The 17,340-nt window shown below is 36.7% G+C and overlaps 1 protein-coding gene across 1 annotated transcript in view; it reads right to left on the minus strand.

Moving 5' to 3' along the window:
* LOC150076763 (uncharacterized) overlaps positions 1-17,340 on the minus strand; it is a 408,267-nt gene that overhangs the window by 342,072 nt on the left and 48,855 nt on the right. Inside the window, exons 3-4 of the mRNA XM_090386915.1 lie at positions 14,595-14,678; positions 2,218-2,316 (exon numbers count right to left, since the gene is read on the minus strand). Coding sequence (XP_090243041.1) covers positions 2,218-2,316; positions 14,595-14,678 — 183 coding nt within the window. The remainder of the gene's footprint in view (positions 1-2,217; positions 2,317-14,594; positions 14,679-17,340) is intronic.

Here is a 17,340-nt window from a genome sequence, read left to right on the forward strand (position 1 = left end):
CCACCCAGTGATTCGTGCCACAGGCCTGAGAGCTTCTTAAGAAAGAACTGTAACATTTTAAAGAAAACATATGCATTAAATAAAATATATGCATTGCCTTTTCTAGTTAAGGAAAATAATAATGAATTATGTATTAAAGTAAATACAAAATAAAGCATTTATTCAAATTCATTAATCTTTACAGAATATTACTGTTTCCCACTTCCACTTGAAACTGAACTTCATTTGGCAATGTTGCCTTACTTATCAGCGATGACTCATCTCGCTGACTGCTATCAGTATCAGTTGATGTTCCGGTTATTCTCCCCATTGCCATAAGTTTCCAGTGCTTGTTTCCTTTAAAACTGATTTTTCAATCAGTCTCTATATTTCATTTTTAATGGTAACCTGATTATGTCGAGAAATAAGAAAAGAGCATTAAAGGAAGAAAAGACAGTATTCAATGAAAAATGGGAATTGCAGTATTATATTGTTGCAGTGAAAGATAAAATGATATGTTTGCTCTTCGATACCATATTGGCAATAGTGAAGAAAAACAATGCATATCCGCATTATGCAACTCATAAGGACAACAAATATGCTAAAATAGAAAGAGAACCTCAAAAGTTTGCACTTAATGAAAATGAAAGATGGAAATCAGCAGCAGCAACAAGTATTCAAAACTATATCAGAACAAGGGACTGACATCACTGAAGCAACATATAAAGTAGCATATATACTTGGAAGAAATAAGCCATTTAGTGATGTGGAAATCATAAAAGAATGCATTGTTGAAGTACAAACAACTACCTCTTTCAAGGAGGACCATAACTGATTGGCAACATGAATTAGCCTGTAATATAACAGAACAGCTTCATGCAAATGCCAAAGCGAAGATATTTATTATTCAATCAACTTAGATGAATCCACTGACATTACTGACTCAGCACAGGTGTTATTTTTTTCGTGTTATAACTGCAGATTTTCATTTCACGAGGAGTTACTGGTTTGGGATACCCTTACTGTCAGGACATGTGGAACTGGCATCTTCACCATCTTCAAAGAAAAATGCTGTGAAGCAAAACTGAATTTATGTAATTTAGTAAGTATGCACGCCTTCCATGAGAGGAAAACATGAAGGATTTGTTGAAGAAGGAAACATGAAGGAAATAATCAGTCACTATTGCCAGTATATCTTCATGCCAGACAATATTCTAGGACAGATATTAAAAGGGAAAAGAAGAAACTGATAAAAGAATTGAAGTGTGCTTGGCAGTCAAGGTGGGAGAGATGTGATTTTTGCCCAGGGTTGATATCATATTTTTGAAAAAGAAACCTTGACTGCAATTTGGACTAAGGGCTGCATTTTAATTGACCGATCAGAGTTGGCTCTTAGATTATCTGGGCTTTGCACATGTGATTCTGAGGAAAGATCTATACACATAATGCTTAGGTATCAGAATTATGTAGATCTATGGTCCAACTTAGAAGAAGAAAGTTTATGGGTCATGTTCAGAGACCGACATTTTTTTTCACATACTTGAATGAATTTATTGATAAAGTTTTTAAAAGGAGGGCTGTTTTAAGAGCAGCTAGATAATGGAACCCTGCCTCTCAGTGGCAGAGATAGAAACCTGACTCATTAGTATATGGAGGTGGTTTAAGACAATGTGTACCCTCTTTTAGTCAGGGCTAAGTGGGTATGCATCCTTTGCTTTTAATCCTATAAGATCATGATCCCCCCCCCACACACACTTTATATTCTCAAAATAACTTCTGAATTATACTGATACAAGTTAGTATTTATGGATGACTTCAGTCCAGATTACAGAGTCTCTTTAAATGTGTTTATAAAATGATTCCTGAATTAAAGGCCATAAATCAAATTACAGTAAAAGAAATTTAAGTCAGATTGTAGGAAGTTTTCTTTTAGTCACCAAGTTGTTAAATAAGTTACCTCCATGGGTATTTAAGGCTGATAGCTTGTAAGATTCAAAGGTCAGCTGGATAGTTACCTACATGAGGAAGGAAAAACATAGGTTTTTATTCATTTTTTATTTTTATTATTAATTTTCATTTATTTTTAAATACTTTTTATTTTTATTATTATTTTTTATTTATTTTTATAAATTTCCCATTCGGTTATTTATTTTATTTATTTTTTGGCTAGCAGAGCATAAGCCTGTGGCTTTCTTGCACTAGGCTAATACTAATAGCAATACTAAATAAACTACTCACTTTCCTGTTAATTCCATCTCCATCTGGACCAACTACAGCTAAAGGTAACGGAAGCACTATAGGAAATACTCCCCAGTGGTATAACACCTGTTCAGCAGCCTGTTTGGATGATGGCAACAATAACAACCAGTTAATACTTTTATGTATTTGAGTTAAAAGAAATACAATAAAAGACCTTTATCACAAATACAGGCTATAATGAAAAGTCTGCTATGCTATAATTAGAAGTCTACTATAATGAGCATTTTTTCAATAGTATGAGCTACTGAAAGCTCCATACGTACTACTATAAATATTATAATGTCTATAATAAGACTTATATCTGTATTTTATAGAAAGTTAAAATAAAAGGACAGTCTTGTGTAGAGGTATTGATCTCTAAAAAAAAAAGAGGCATTGATCTCTAAAAAAAAGCAAAAGCACTGAAATGTCATCCCCAATGTGGCCATTTCAGTGTTTCCAAAAGCACTGAAATGGCCACCATAACTCATGATTTAACTCAAAAGATAAGATCTACACATTAATGAACTTTCAATTTAAAAACATTAAATAGTGGAAAAAGCTAATACAATAGTAAGTGAATTTAACCCCAGGGGCTCACATCTGGTGAGTATGGGCTTGGCACACCCAGTGTCCTGAGCTGGATATCATCATTCTTCTCTTTCTTGGTGATTCCCTTCTATTTCTGACTCTCTCTCTCGGGGTAATTCAGATTTTTTTTTTTTTTGGCTGGTACAGCATAATCCTCAGGCTTCCTTGCACCATATGTCTAATAATAATAACTGTGTAAAACTTTTTACTACAGTACATGCTCAACACTAGAGAAATAATTTTTTGTCCATTCTTAGGATCATTAACAAATGTAAGCCATTGTCTGAACAGTATCCAAACATTTGTCCATCCACGTGTAACATCTTTGCTCCCACTGAAAAAATTTCATGAAAATCTTTTCAGTGGGAGAAAGATTTCTTGAGCCATCCCAAATTTTGCTAAGATAAGACCAGTAGAAATTCTGATTTTTTTTTTTTTTTTTTTTTTTATGTAAAATTTTGAGTTATCTCTGTACAGAAATAGAAGTACATTTCAGGTATTTGAGCATTACTCAATAAGATAAAAAAGTTGATTGACACAAATTTTTTTAGGCGTCAATCTGACTTTTCTGTTAGTCCCAGAGAAAGTTTTAAATCAATTTTTTTTTTGACATCCCCAGATCCCCTCCCCTTCAGAAATCAATGTTAGTTTGGATGTTCAAACATTACTCAAGAAGGAAAAGCCAGATGAACATCAAAGTTTTCAACATACAAGATCAATTATCATTCCACAGTCATCTGGTTCTTCCCACTTCTCCACTCAACATGCACAAATCTATATACAGCGGAACTATGAGTATCCATGCCTCGATCAACTGTGAATTTCATTATCCATGTGCCCTCTTTTTTAATGTTGTTTAACTTTTTTGCTTTGACAGTAAGTCATTTATTTTATTGATTTCTCAGAAGCTATTAGATAGCTGAATGTTAGTTTGCCATAAATGACAAAACAATAAAGATCACAGTAATTATCTGTATTTTGTAAAATATATACACCATGGGTCCATAATACATGAATTTCACCTGCTTCCAACTTATGCAACTGTTTTTGTTGAAGAAATGTCAGGCTGTTTTCCACTCAGTAAGTAATAACTAGAACCAATATATGTGAAAACAGTTTCAACATGCAAAAAAATACTAATATCACGTTACTTCCTTAAATTAACTTTATCTTGTGTTCTTGCTTTAAAAATTGTAAAATTAAGTTGCATATATAGATTTTTTTGATTAATCAGCATCCTGCTCCCCATCATTAGCATGGGTAATCAAAGTTCCACACCCACTTGTGTTATCCATTAGCATGAATAATACACGTGTAAAAAAAAGTTGGATCAACACCATTTCAGCATATGCAGTCTGAGCAAGAAGAATACCATCAAAAATGAGTTTACTCAATCCATAAGACACTTCAATCAGATCTTCTCATAGGTGCTTGATCTCCAGGTACTGTGCAATTTTCAGAACTGATGCCTTTCCAGTATCCTTTCATTTCTCTCACTAATCTTGTTGCTCTTCTCTGCACCCATTCAAACAGATCCATGTTTTTCCTAAAATGAGACCTCCAGACCTGTATGCATTACTCCAGATGAGGCCCAACCATTGCCTTATACAATGTGATATTCACCTCCTTATTCTTATCAAAGTAGTTAATGATCACTGTCAAGCTGAGCTTCTTCAGAGAGACCTAGATAGACTTCAGGAATGGTCAGAAAAATGGCAGCTGTGCTTTAATCCAACAAAGTGTAAGGTATTACATCTGGGAAACAGTAATCCCAAAAAAACTTATTCACTTGGTGGAGTTCAACTAAACCCAGTACTGCAGGAAAGGGACTTGGGTGTTACGATACGGTCAGACATGAAATTCTCTGAGCATTGTAAACAGGTTGCAAGGAAGACCCATGGTGTCCTATCGATGATCTATCGAACTTTTGCAAGTAGAGATAGGGACGTGATAATCCCATTATATAAGGCTTATGTTAGACCACACTTGGAATACTGTGTTCAAGTATGGAGACCGCACCTAAAGAAAGACATCGAGCTTCTTGAAAGGGTGCAAAGAAGGGTAACTCGCCTGGTGAGATCAGCAAAGGGTGTCCTTATGAAGAAAGACTTCGAATATGTGGGTTGCAGAGTTTGGAAACTAGACACCTTAGAGGAGATTTGATTGAGGTGTTTAAGGCTCTGAGAGGCATCAGTAAAATGAATGAGGACAAAATTTTCAAGATTATAAATGATGCTAGAACTAGGGGACATAAATTCAAGTTACAGGGGGAAATGTTTAGATTGGACTGCAGAAAGTTTTATTTAGCCAGCGAGTTATAAATTACTGGAATAAGTTGCCTTCATGGGTGGTAGAGGCCGACAGTTTGGGGAAATTCAAAGGTCATCTGGATAGTACTTTCGGGTAAGGGAAGCGCATAGGATGATAGGTTTAATTTTCTTTTTATTTATTTTTTATTTTATTTTTTTATGTATTAATTATTATTATTTAGTTATTTATTTTATTTATTTATTTATTTTTATCATTGTTTTGTTCGGATTTTTTTTTTTTTTTTTTTTTTTTTGGCTGGTGCAGCATAAGCCATAGGCTTTCTTGCACCATGCGGCCGTTACTAATACTAAATACTAATACTAAAAAGTCAATGCACCAAATCTTTGCATAACATTCATATGCAGGAAGTTGATGTTGGAAGAGTAATATAACAGATGGAACTAGCATTAGCATTAGTAGAGGCAAATGATGCTAATGCTAGTTCCATCAGTTATATTACTCTTCCAACATCAACTTGCATTAGCAGAGGCACATGAGGCAAGAAATCAAGCTTATGCAGCATTAGCCAAAAAAAAAAAAAAAAAAACACTTTCACTTCACCCCTCCGTTTGTTCGAAACACTTGTCCAGCTGAGCCTTAAATTTATTTAGGCTATCAACTTCCACAACAAGAGATGGAAGTCTGTTCCACCAACCAACCAACTACCCGCTGGCTAAAGGATAATTTCCGCACTTCTATCCTACATCTGTCTTTCCTCAATTTGAATTTATGCCCTCTCAGGTGATTATTCTGAGCAAGAGGAAGAATCCCATCAGCACTGAGCATGCTCAAACCATTCAAGGCTTTATACACATCTATGCACCGGCAAGGTGATCTGATAGAAGTGTATAAACCATTCAAGGCTTTATACACTTCCATCAGATCACCTCGCCGGTGCATAGTCTCCAGACACTGTAATTTGCAAAACTTAAGCCTTTCTTCATAAGAGCAACCCTTTGTTCCATTCACTAACTACTGCTCATCTCAGTTGCCCAAATTATTTGCTGTATGATTCCTTTTGCTTCAAAGGTGGTACTTGTGTATATGTCCGTTCCAATTTTTCCCTGTAAGAGACTTGATAATTTGGAATCTCCTCATTTTGATCTTCTCTGGCTTAAAATCTCTCTACCTCACTGTGTCAAATTCATCTATTGTCTCTACTGTTCTCCCAAATCCACTAATCACTTAGAGCTCTTTGACTTCCTCTCTTTGCAACTTGACTTAGCATTAGTAGAGGCATATGATGCAAGAAAGCAAGCTAATGCAGCATGAGCCAGAAAAAAAAAAAAAACTTCCACTTCATCCCTCCGTTTGTTCAAAATACCTGTTCAGCTGAGCCTTAAATTTTTTTAGGCTATCAACTTCCACAACAAAGGATGGAAGTCTGTTCCACCAACCAACTACCCGCTGGCAAAAGGCAAATTTCCGCACATCTATCCTACATCTGTCTTTCCTCAATTTGAATTTATGCCCTCTCAGGTGATTATTCTGAGCAAGAAGCAGAATCCCATCAGCATTGAGCATGCTCAAACCATTCAGGGTTTTATACACCTCTATCAGATCACCTCGCCGGTGCCTATTCTCCAGACACTGTAATTTGCAAAACTTAAGCCTTTTCTTAGTAAGAGCAACCCTTTGTTCCATTCACTAACCTTGTTGCCCTTCTCTATACTCGTTCCAGCAGCCCTACATCCTTCTTGAAATGAGGCCTCCATACCTGTATACAGTACTCAAGGTGTGGCCTGACCACTGCCTTATACGAGGGAATAATCACCTCCTTATCCCTGCTAGAAAAATTCCTGTATATCATTGATAAGACACCATGAGCTACTCTTGCAGCCTGTCTGCACTGTCAGAGACCTTCATATCTGCCTGCACAATTACCCCCAGGTCCTTTTCATTCTCTACCACTGTCAGCGTCGTACCACAGAGTTGATACGTTGCTCCGAGGTTGCTGTTTCCCATATGTAGTACTTTACATTTGTCAATGTTAAACTTCATTTGCCACCTCTCAGCCCATCTGCTCAACCTTTCCAGATCTGCTGTAGCAGCATAGCGTCAGTAGTGTCCTTAACAACCCTGCCAACTTTTGTATTGTCTGCAAACTTGGACATTAAGCTTGATATATAATCATCAATATTATTTATAAATACAGAAAACAATAATGGACCCAACACTGAACCCTGAGGGACTCCACTGATAACATTAGTCCATGATGAGCAGTGTCCATTGATTACCACTCTTTGTCTTCTCCCCCTCAACCACCCCTTTATCCATAGCAGCAATTTGCCTCCAATGCTACACTGCTCTAATTTGTGCAGCAGTCTTCCATGTGCAACAGTATCAAAAGCCTTTCTAAGATCCAAGTATATAATATCAAAGTTATTCCCTGCATCCAGTTCTTTTGTGACTGCATCATAGTATCCAATCAAATTGGTCAGGAAAGACTTCCCCTTAACAAAACCATGCTGTGTCCGAGCTATAACTGAAGTCTTGTCTAGATGATCCTGCAGTGCTTCTTTAACACATGCCTCCATTAATTTTCCTGGAACAGAAGTTAAACTCACAGGTCTATAATTACTTGTGTCAACCTTTGATTCTCCTTTGTGAATTGGGGTCACATTTGCATATCTCCAGTCTATGGGTACCTCCCCTGAGTCCGAGGAAGCTCTCGTAATTATGGCTAAGGGTTTGCTTACTTCCTTTGCTGCCTCCTTTAATATAACTGGATAGATCCCATCCACCCCAGGTGCCTTTCTTGTGTTTATCTTCAACAATTTCTCCTCCACTTTACTGTCAGTTATTACAAGATTATCTAGATTACTGCCAGAGTTGAATACACCTCTGGCATTCCTCTCACTGAATAACTCCTCAAGTCTGAATGTCAATGCAAAATATTCATTTAGTTTGTTAGCTACCTGAGCAGGATCATCAACAGTTGACCCATCGATATCAAGTGAACTAATCTGATTCATCCCCTTCCTTCTAGAGTTTACATAAGTAAAGAACTCTTTGCTGTTTTTCTTTGCATCCCTTGCCAAAGATTTCTCGTAATCTGCCTTCGCCTGCCTAACCTCCTTTGTAACTTGGTTACAGATCAACTTGTATCTATCATAGGCTTCTGTGTCACGTGTTAATTTGTATGTATCCCATGCATTTTTCTTCTCTGCCATATGTCTCATTAGTTCATCTGACATCCACTTAGGCCTAAACCTTGAACAATATTTCTTAGTTGGTATGTAAAGCCTAGTAGCTTCCAAGATAAGTTCTTTGAATGCTTCCCATTTTGAATTTTCTGTTGGTAACATCATCAGTTGGTCCCACTGTATAGAATTTAAATACTGTCTCAGTTCATTGTAGTCGTCTTTACGAAAGCAATAACCCTTCCCTTTACTCCCGATGGTAGTTACCTATTTGAGTAAATCCCACTTCAGCACACTGTGATCACTGCCACCTAGTGGTTCCTCTATCTGCAGATTCTTAATGCATGAAGAATCACTACTGATAATCAAATCAAGAGTATTACTCCCTCTAGTTGCCTCCCGAACATGCTAATGTATAAAACAATCATCCAATAAATCCACAAAAGCGTTGCTAGTGTGTGAGTGACCCCAAATTCTAGTCAATATCTAGGAAATTAAAATCCCCATTATAAGACTCTCTGATTTACTGGCCCACTCTATTTCCCTGTACAGTTTCTTATTATACTCATCAGACTTATCAGGCCTATAACACATTCCTACTCTCAATTTTGATCTCCCAATGCTTAGGTCACACCAAACTGACTCGACACTGCACTGTCCAGCGATGTTGACTGGCTTCACCTCCTTGGATTTTATGTGTTTCTTAACTAACAGCATAACCCCTCCTCCCTTCCTAACCTGTCTATCCTTTCTGTACACATTGTTCTCTCCAAATTCCAGTTCTGCATTTCTTATATTTGTGTGACACCACGTCTCTGAAATCCCAACAATATCTGCCTTTGATGCTTTGAGCAATACTTCAAATTCATCAGTTTTATTTACCAAACTCCTAGTATTGGTGTACACGCAAGTATACATGCACCTGTTCTTTTTCTTAGCTATCCTAACACAACCCATGTGTTTACTTGTACCGCAACGACTTCCAGCAGTCTCTGAAATATCCTGCACCTTGTTTTCCATGCTTCTGCTCATTCCAATAGAAGCAGTGCAAGAATCACTTTCACCTCTGCCAGTGGCTACTGTTAATCTATTAGTCCTTGTATCTCCCCACGCTAGCAGTTTTCCGATCCACCTAACACTGCCTTGATAGCATCAGTAAATATTCTTGCACACTTTCTATTTAAGTGTATCCCATCCCTGTAGAAGCAGTCCCTTCTGTTAAAAAGTACAGACCAGGCTGAAAAAAATTCTACTCCTTGAGACTTGCACAATCTTTCCAGGGCCGAATTGATCGACAAGGTTCTCGTCATATACTCCCTCCTATCATGTCTAGGCAGAATTGCAGACACTTTCAAATTCAACCCTAATTCACGGCTTTTTTTCAATGACTTTCTCCAGTGACTCCAGTGAAAGTCCAGTGACTTTCTGCAGTCCATCTTTCCTAACAGTGAGGTAATTTTCCTTGGTGATTTTAATATTCACTACTCCAGCTGGCTTCCGTTTTCTAGTCACACCGACCCAGCTGGTCGAGATGCTGAGGCTTTTGTAATTTCTAATGAATTTGCACAGACTGTTCATTTACCTACCAGAATACCAGACAATCATAACCATACAGCCAACACACTTGATCTTTTTCTCACAACCAACCCTTCTAAGTACATGGTCAAAGTGAGTGGTTCTTTAGGCACCTCAGCTCACAACTTGGTGATTGTCTCTTCTCCAATAGAGCTTTTATCTCATGGCTATTCTCAACCTCGTATTGTTTGGCATTACAAGAATGCAAAATGGGATGACCTGCGCGATTTCTTTTATTTTTTTCCTTGGTAGGATCACTGTTTCAAAATTTCCGATTTCAACGCATGCTCAGACCATGTCAGTGAAATTATTCTTGTAGGTATAGAATCCTTTATTCCACACTCCACTTTAAAATCTCGTCCTTTATCTAAACCTTGGTTTTCCAATAAATGTGCTAAGGCTCTTCAAGAAAAGAAGGTTTCATATCGTAATTGGCTTGTTTCCACTTCTTCAGTTTCATTTTCTGCCTACACCAAAGCTCGCAACAATTGTAAAGAAGTTATTCATCAGTCCAAACTAGATTTTGAACAGGCTAAAAGTAGAAAACTTGCTTCTTGCCCTAATAGTTGCTGAGCATTCTGGTCTCTTGCCAAAACTATTGGCCACAACTTTTGCCATCTCTGCTCCCACCTCTGTCAAAACCAGATGGTTCTGTTGTCACTTCAGCCAAGGATAAAGCTGACCTGCTAGCATCCCATTTTTCTTCCAACTCATGTATTAATGCTGCAATAATTAAAGACAAACACCAGCCAAGGAATAAAAAAAATTCTACTATAAAAATAATGTGCTACACTATCAGAAATATTACAATAAATTACGATAAAACGTTTAAAATATATAGTTAAAAATATACCGAAGCAATAAAATTATCTAAAATAAACTGGATTAAAAGTGATAAAACCTGAAGCTTTCGGAGACTGCTTCTCCTTCTTCAACAGTATACTATTACTGTAATGACACATCCTTAAGTAGCAGACCCATGGCACTCATGCATGTGGTCCATCAGACACATGGTCGGCATTCCCCCAGCGCGCGCATCGGAAACGGAAGTGGCTCGGGAGCGTGTCAAACAGAACCGGTCATCCCGTCTGAGGACAACCGCCTCAAACAGGGGGTGTAAACGTGTCCCCCTGTCCCTGTTAATAGTATTACGACTGGATGAACCGATTCGCAAGCTCTCAAGCCACTTGCTTTCCCAAAATCCATGGGCACGGCCGTAATGACCGCGTCTTCAGGGGAGATCCAATGCTGCTTCTGCCAGAAATGCTCTGCGACAGCAGACCTCGCATAATTAGCAGTCTTAATAGTGATCATGTGCTCCCCCAGACAGTCCTTTAAACATCGCCCTGTCTCCCCCACATAACATTCCTCACAATCCGGGCACTTAATCTCATAGACCACATTACTAGTATAGTCCTGGGCTACGGGATCTTTAACTTGAGACACCACTGTGTGCAACCTCCGCCCTGGAAGCTGCACGCAGCGGGTCTGACACTCCCGCAGTGCCCGTACAATGCGTTCTGAAAGGCTTGGATAGTAAGGAATGTATCCGGTAGCCACAGGGGCAGGCAACTCCCTACGATTGGACTCTACTCTATAAATATATTTATCCAACCAGCCATCTGCAGACTTTTCAATGGTCTGCAGATGGCTAGTTGTCCATCAAAGATTATCTTTGCTGGCCACTCAACAACTTCAGAAACCACTGATTCAATCACTCATATTCATAATGCAATCGGGGAGGGGGGAGATGATTAAAATTTAACTTCCAATGAAGTAGAGAAGTAGTTAGTGAAATTAGTATTTCTTCTTATGGAACATATCAATCAATGGGATAAATTACAAACCTGAGGACAAGTTCTTTTGTAAAAGTACTTTAAACCAAATGTTATTTGAGCTGTTTGAGACTAGCAAAACATTATATGGCAGAAATAATGAATAAACTAACATATATTAAATACTAAATAACATAAAAAAAACCAGCTGTAACAGAATAATGTATTGGTCCTGGGCTCTGCTGAAACAATAGCCTTGACTTCTTGGGAGACATGGCTTAAAGGTAAAAATCAGGAATACCTCACGGGAAATAATCCTCTATCTGAGACTGACTAGCTATATCTCTAAGTGAAATGAACTTTAAGAAATTCCTCCAGTCGTAGATTTGAATCTAGACCTGTTCAAATGAGAGACAGATGATGAAACCACTATAGCATCACAGAGTGATGACATACCAGTTTTGTCACCCATCACTCAAAATTAATATTGTAAAAGTCCGAAAATCCGAACTGCTCGGGGATTGGGCCGATCCGGATTTTCGTATTATTCAGATTCTCGGGCAGCACTTTTAAAATTCAAATTTAAGATGGAATAAAGAAGAGATGACCAGGTAAATTTTGACAGTTTATTCATTAGCAAATAAAGCATGCTTCATTTATGAAAATGGCAGTCTTAAAAAAAAATAAAGTCAACAGCTGACAAAAATGTAAACATAAAAATTTTCACTACAAAAAAGAGGGTGTAATGCTTAAAATCATGTTTAAACATGAACAATGTAAAAGAAAAATACAGTATATAAATGAAAGCAGAAAATACATATTTTATATAAATTAATTATTTGTTTTAGTTTATTAATGAAACATTTTCATATAAAATACAAAGTTCGAAAAACAAACAAATATTTATTCATTTCCATGATTTCCTGTTGCGTCTGTTGCACTTCTTGTGGATGGAACACTTGCAGTTTCTACTCTATCTGCTGCACTGCTTGACACTTCTATTGCTTTCTTTAAATACTTTCATATATCATCTTGTTTATAACTTTGTAATTTCTTTGTGATAAAATTATTATGCACCATGTGCGCATGCATGATGTCTTGAAGACTGAAGCTATGGTTCTGTTCCATAAATTTAATAACTGTTACAATGGACTTTTCTTTAGCCCAAGATATCTTTTCTTCTTCAACTTTGTTGTTTTCTTCACCAGATCCTTCTGAATAATTCTCTTCTATCTTATCAGGAGTTATAATGCTTTGAATAATTTCTTGATAAGTGAAAGTCGCTGCAACTTCAACATTGTCTTCAATGCATATCCACTCTTCTATGTCATCAGCATTAAGTTTGCTCAGAGAGTTGTCTTTCATACATAATTTAACAGTTTCCATCAGTTCTTTCACTTCAGATGCCTTCAGCTTTATGTGAAATCCTTCAAAATCTTTGTTTCGATCATATTGTAGATCTGCAAACATCACGTTCAGCCATAACTTTCACCATGCGCTTAAAAGAGTTACAGGCTTGACTGCATTCCATGCAATCACAAGTGAAAATGTTGCATCTTTGATTGTAAAACTGCATTGAAATTCTGAAGGGTCAACATTCTTATGCATCATTTTCGTCATAAAATCATTTTTATAGTGACATTTAAAGTTCCTAATGACTCCTTGATCCGTGGGTTGAATTAATGGTGTTACGTTTGGTGGCAAGTAACATGCAAAAATATTTCCGCAATCAGACACTAATTTTGATTCATGTGGGTGGGTCCTGGTAATCGAGAAGTAGCAGGCACTTTGTATTTGCCGGCTTCCCCAATTTTCTCAAGTTCTGACGAAATGATGGAACAAAATCATGAACAAACCAATCGCGAAATATATCTTTGTCCATCCAAGCAAGCTTTTGAGCTTTATAGATCACAGGTAAGTGCACAATTCCTTTAAAGGCCCGTGGGCGCTGATATTTACCAATCACCAAAAGCTTAATTTTATGCTGACCTGAAGCATTACCACACATAAGAACGGTTACTCTTTCCTTGTTAAGCTTAACCCCTGTTGTATTTCGTTCTTGGTTTCCAGCCAAAGTTTTTGTGGGCAAACATTTCCAGTAAACCACTGTTTCATCAGCATTATAAATTTGATCGGCTGTAAGGTCATAGTCAGATACAATTTTTTCAAATGTTGCACTATATTCTGTTGCTGCTTGTGTATCAGTCGACTGTCTTTCTCCAGCAATATCTAACTGTCTAATACCATGACGAGTCTTGAAATTCTTAAGCCATCCATCACTAAATGTGCACTCTGATTCAATGTTCATTTGCTCCTTAAAAGACCTTGATTTGACAATAAGCATCAGCCCAGAAATTGCCATACCTTCCAATCGTTTTAGCAAAATCCATTTGTACAACACTTTATCGAGATTCTATAGTTTTTTTCCGATGTAAACTTTTTCTCTCAGCAATTTTATTGTAAGGCTCAGATGAGGCTGTGAATTCTAGAATTTTATTCTTTGCCTTTTTTATATCATAAATTGTAGACGTTCCAATGTTGAATGTTTCCATTAAAACAGTATTACTCACACCACTTTCTAGTTTCTTAATTATTTCAAGTTTGCAATTTCAATGTGTTCTTCTTTCTCTTCACACCATGAAGTTTATCTATTTTAGGAGCCATTATTATCAGCTTGTAAATATGTATGCTATATATGGTAAATGGAAAGAGTAGAACAAAAATTATAGTGCTGCCATGGTTTGATTGCAAAATGGCAACTTGTTTCAAAATGGCAACCGCGAGCTCGTTTGTTGTCACTAGGCATCTGTGCACTCACGAATACGCAAAAGTCTGCTAAATGTAAAAAGTTTGAGAGTTTTGGAAAAGTCCAGATTCTCAGGTGGTCCAAATTTTCGGACTTTTACCGTATACAATTTTCAAAATTCTACTAGCTATTTACTTTTATAACCTAACCATAATTAACTCAGTATTTCAAAGATACCTTTTTAATAGCCTGTACAACATCAACAACATGTTCGGGTGCTCCATCTAAATCAACAGGAAAATGCAGAGGCTCTTTCTGTGGCTATCATAAAAATTGAAATATTAATTAGTTTTGATCTAAGAGTAGTTAAAACTTAACTTTATTTAAGTTAAAACAAGGATAAAATGTACTGGTTAATGGACATACTTGTAATTCTTAGCCTTAGCACAAAATTGTCTGAAAACAACTTTATACATTAGATAAGGTAAAAATCATGTTGGCCAGTGTAATCTATGATGTATAATTTAAACTTGATTGTGCAGCTTTTATCATTTTTTAGAGAAAACATCTTTCACATCCAAACAAATGAGAGAATATAAAAAAAAAGAAAAGCAAAGCTACTTCATACAGCTTCAACAAAATTATTATGTTCATCTATCCAGAGAAACTGAAATTTTATCAAAACAGTTGAAACTTTATTATTCTAGTTATGTAAAAATACTAAAGATTTAAAAACAGTTCTGCCTAAAGCAACAATGTTTGCAAAATTTATTATCTTAACTCAAGAAATTAAAAGTAATGAAAACTGAATGTAACTAAAATTAAAAACTTATAATATTATAAGTTTACTTATAATATTATAACTGGACATTTACATATCTGGTATTTTCTCAATTTATTTGATGGACAATAAGCTCAAATACTGGACTGTGTGGGTCAAAACTGGACATTTGTAATTGTGTTGTTAGAAAGAGAAGTTTTTAACATTTCATTTTCAGTTTTGTTTACCCAATAAGGCTTTTACAAAACATTTAATGATTAGTAGACACTATTTTAATGATTTTTAGAAATATTCATGATATGGCAAGGTTATGAGTGTGGCAATTAACATGTATTGGGAAACACTGATTTATAGGATCACTACGGGATAGGAGGCAGAGGGTTACACTTAATGGTTATTATTCGGAATCAGATGGCATTATAAGTCCCCCCCCCCCAGGGATTGGTTCTGAAATTGCTCCTGTTTCTTTTTCTGTTTTTTTTTTTTTTTTTTTTTTTTCAAATCACATTGACAAAGAGATACAACACATAATAACTGAATTTTCACATGAAATGAAGATTGGGAGGAAGTAAAAAAGTCCAGAATCAGGCACACTTTATACATCCAGAATGACTTGAAGAGCATCAGAATGATTAGATAAGAGGTAACTATGTTTTTATGTTGCAAAATGCAATGTTTTACACTTGGTAAATAACAACCCCAAAATAAATTATACAATTATTGGGGATGAATTAGAAGCAAAAGAGAATGAAAGGGATTTGGGAGTTACAGTTAATGCTGATACGAAGTCCTCTTGCAATGCAGATAGGAGGCAAAGATGATCCATGATGTTCTGTCTATGATGTTCTGTCAGTTATAAAACAACTGCTTGTAGATAAGAAAATTACAATTCACGTGTATAAGGCAACTTTGAGATTGAACTTCAAATACCATGTCCAAATACAGAGGATACACTTAAAAGGAAAGATGAGCTTTTTGAAAAAGATTCAAGCACTAACTCAGGCATCAAACTCAGGTTATAAGCCTTTGGGAATGGGGGGGAAGAAAGGGACGGGAATAGTATAGTAAATGAAGATATTTTCAAACTGTTAAATGGTGCCAGAACAAGGGCCACAAATTCAAACTAAGGGAGAATAATTCTAGACTGGATTGTATAAATTTTTTTCCTTTAGTCAGCAAGATGTTAATAATTGTATTAAATTGCCTCCGTGGGTAGTTAAAGCTAACAACTTGTAGAAATTCAAAGGCTAGCTTAAAAAAAATAATAAATATATGTTTTCATCCAAATACAGTATATACACTACCTAGACAAAATATTATGACAACCCCCCCCCCATGTTTTAGCAATTGGCCGTTCCTCCCTGCCTGGTGGCACACTTGTGAGAACCAGTAAACATGCAATTTCAGTGTTATGACATGCAATCCATATGAAGTAAGTGATAGGCATAGGCAAGAGGCATGATCTGACAGACTTCAAAAAAAAAAAGGATGCTTTTCCAGTTGAAGGGTAGCAATATTAAGGAAACTGAATCTTGTAAGTTGTTTTCAGAGTGCTGTAGTTAAAGTGCTCTTGGAATGGACAGAGCAGCAGCACCAGACAATGGCAAGTGCTCATGAATCATCAATGGTTACAGTGAACATAGACTGTCCTGACTTGTGCTAGCCAATAGACAGAAACAGTGGAACAGCTGAACATGGACTTTAACTAGATGACCAACAGTGTTTCCAAGACCACGATCCAATGAACCCTTCTCCATATGGGCTTTCGGAGTAGGCACCCCCATCAAGATACCAAAGCTTATGGCTAACAATGCCTAGTTTCCATCTGAACACCATCACTGATGAATAGGAAAAAACATGTTTTTTCCAATGAATCATGTGGATGGCAGATATGTGGTGGTGAAAAACTGTGGAGAGGAATAGTTCCAATATCCTAGTCCAACAGAAATAGGCAAGGTAGAAATTCCTGAGGAATTTTGGGATGGGGACGTTTTCCTGGGTATCTCTTGGTGCCCTCATACCCCCTAGGCTACACTCTGAATGCTAAAAACTATCTATCCATTGTAGCTGATCAGATATACCTCTTTATGGTGACTGTCTTTCCTGGAAGGCACAGATGTATTTCAGCAGGACTATGTACACTGAAAAGTTGCTGGTATTGTTTAAGAGTGATTTGCAAAATATGAAAGTGACCTCAAGGTG

Source organism: Mastigoproctus giganteus, chromosome 12 (genome assembly GCF_048544385.1).
Source record: "Mastigoproctus giganteus isolate SK-2022 chromosome 12, ASM4854438v1, whole genome shotgun sequence".
Classification (NCBI taxonomy): Eukaryota; Metazoa; Arthropoda; class Arachnida; order Uropygi; family Thelyphonidae; genus Mastigoproctus; species Mastigoproctus giganteus.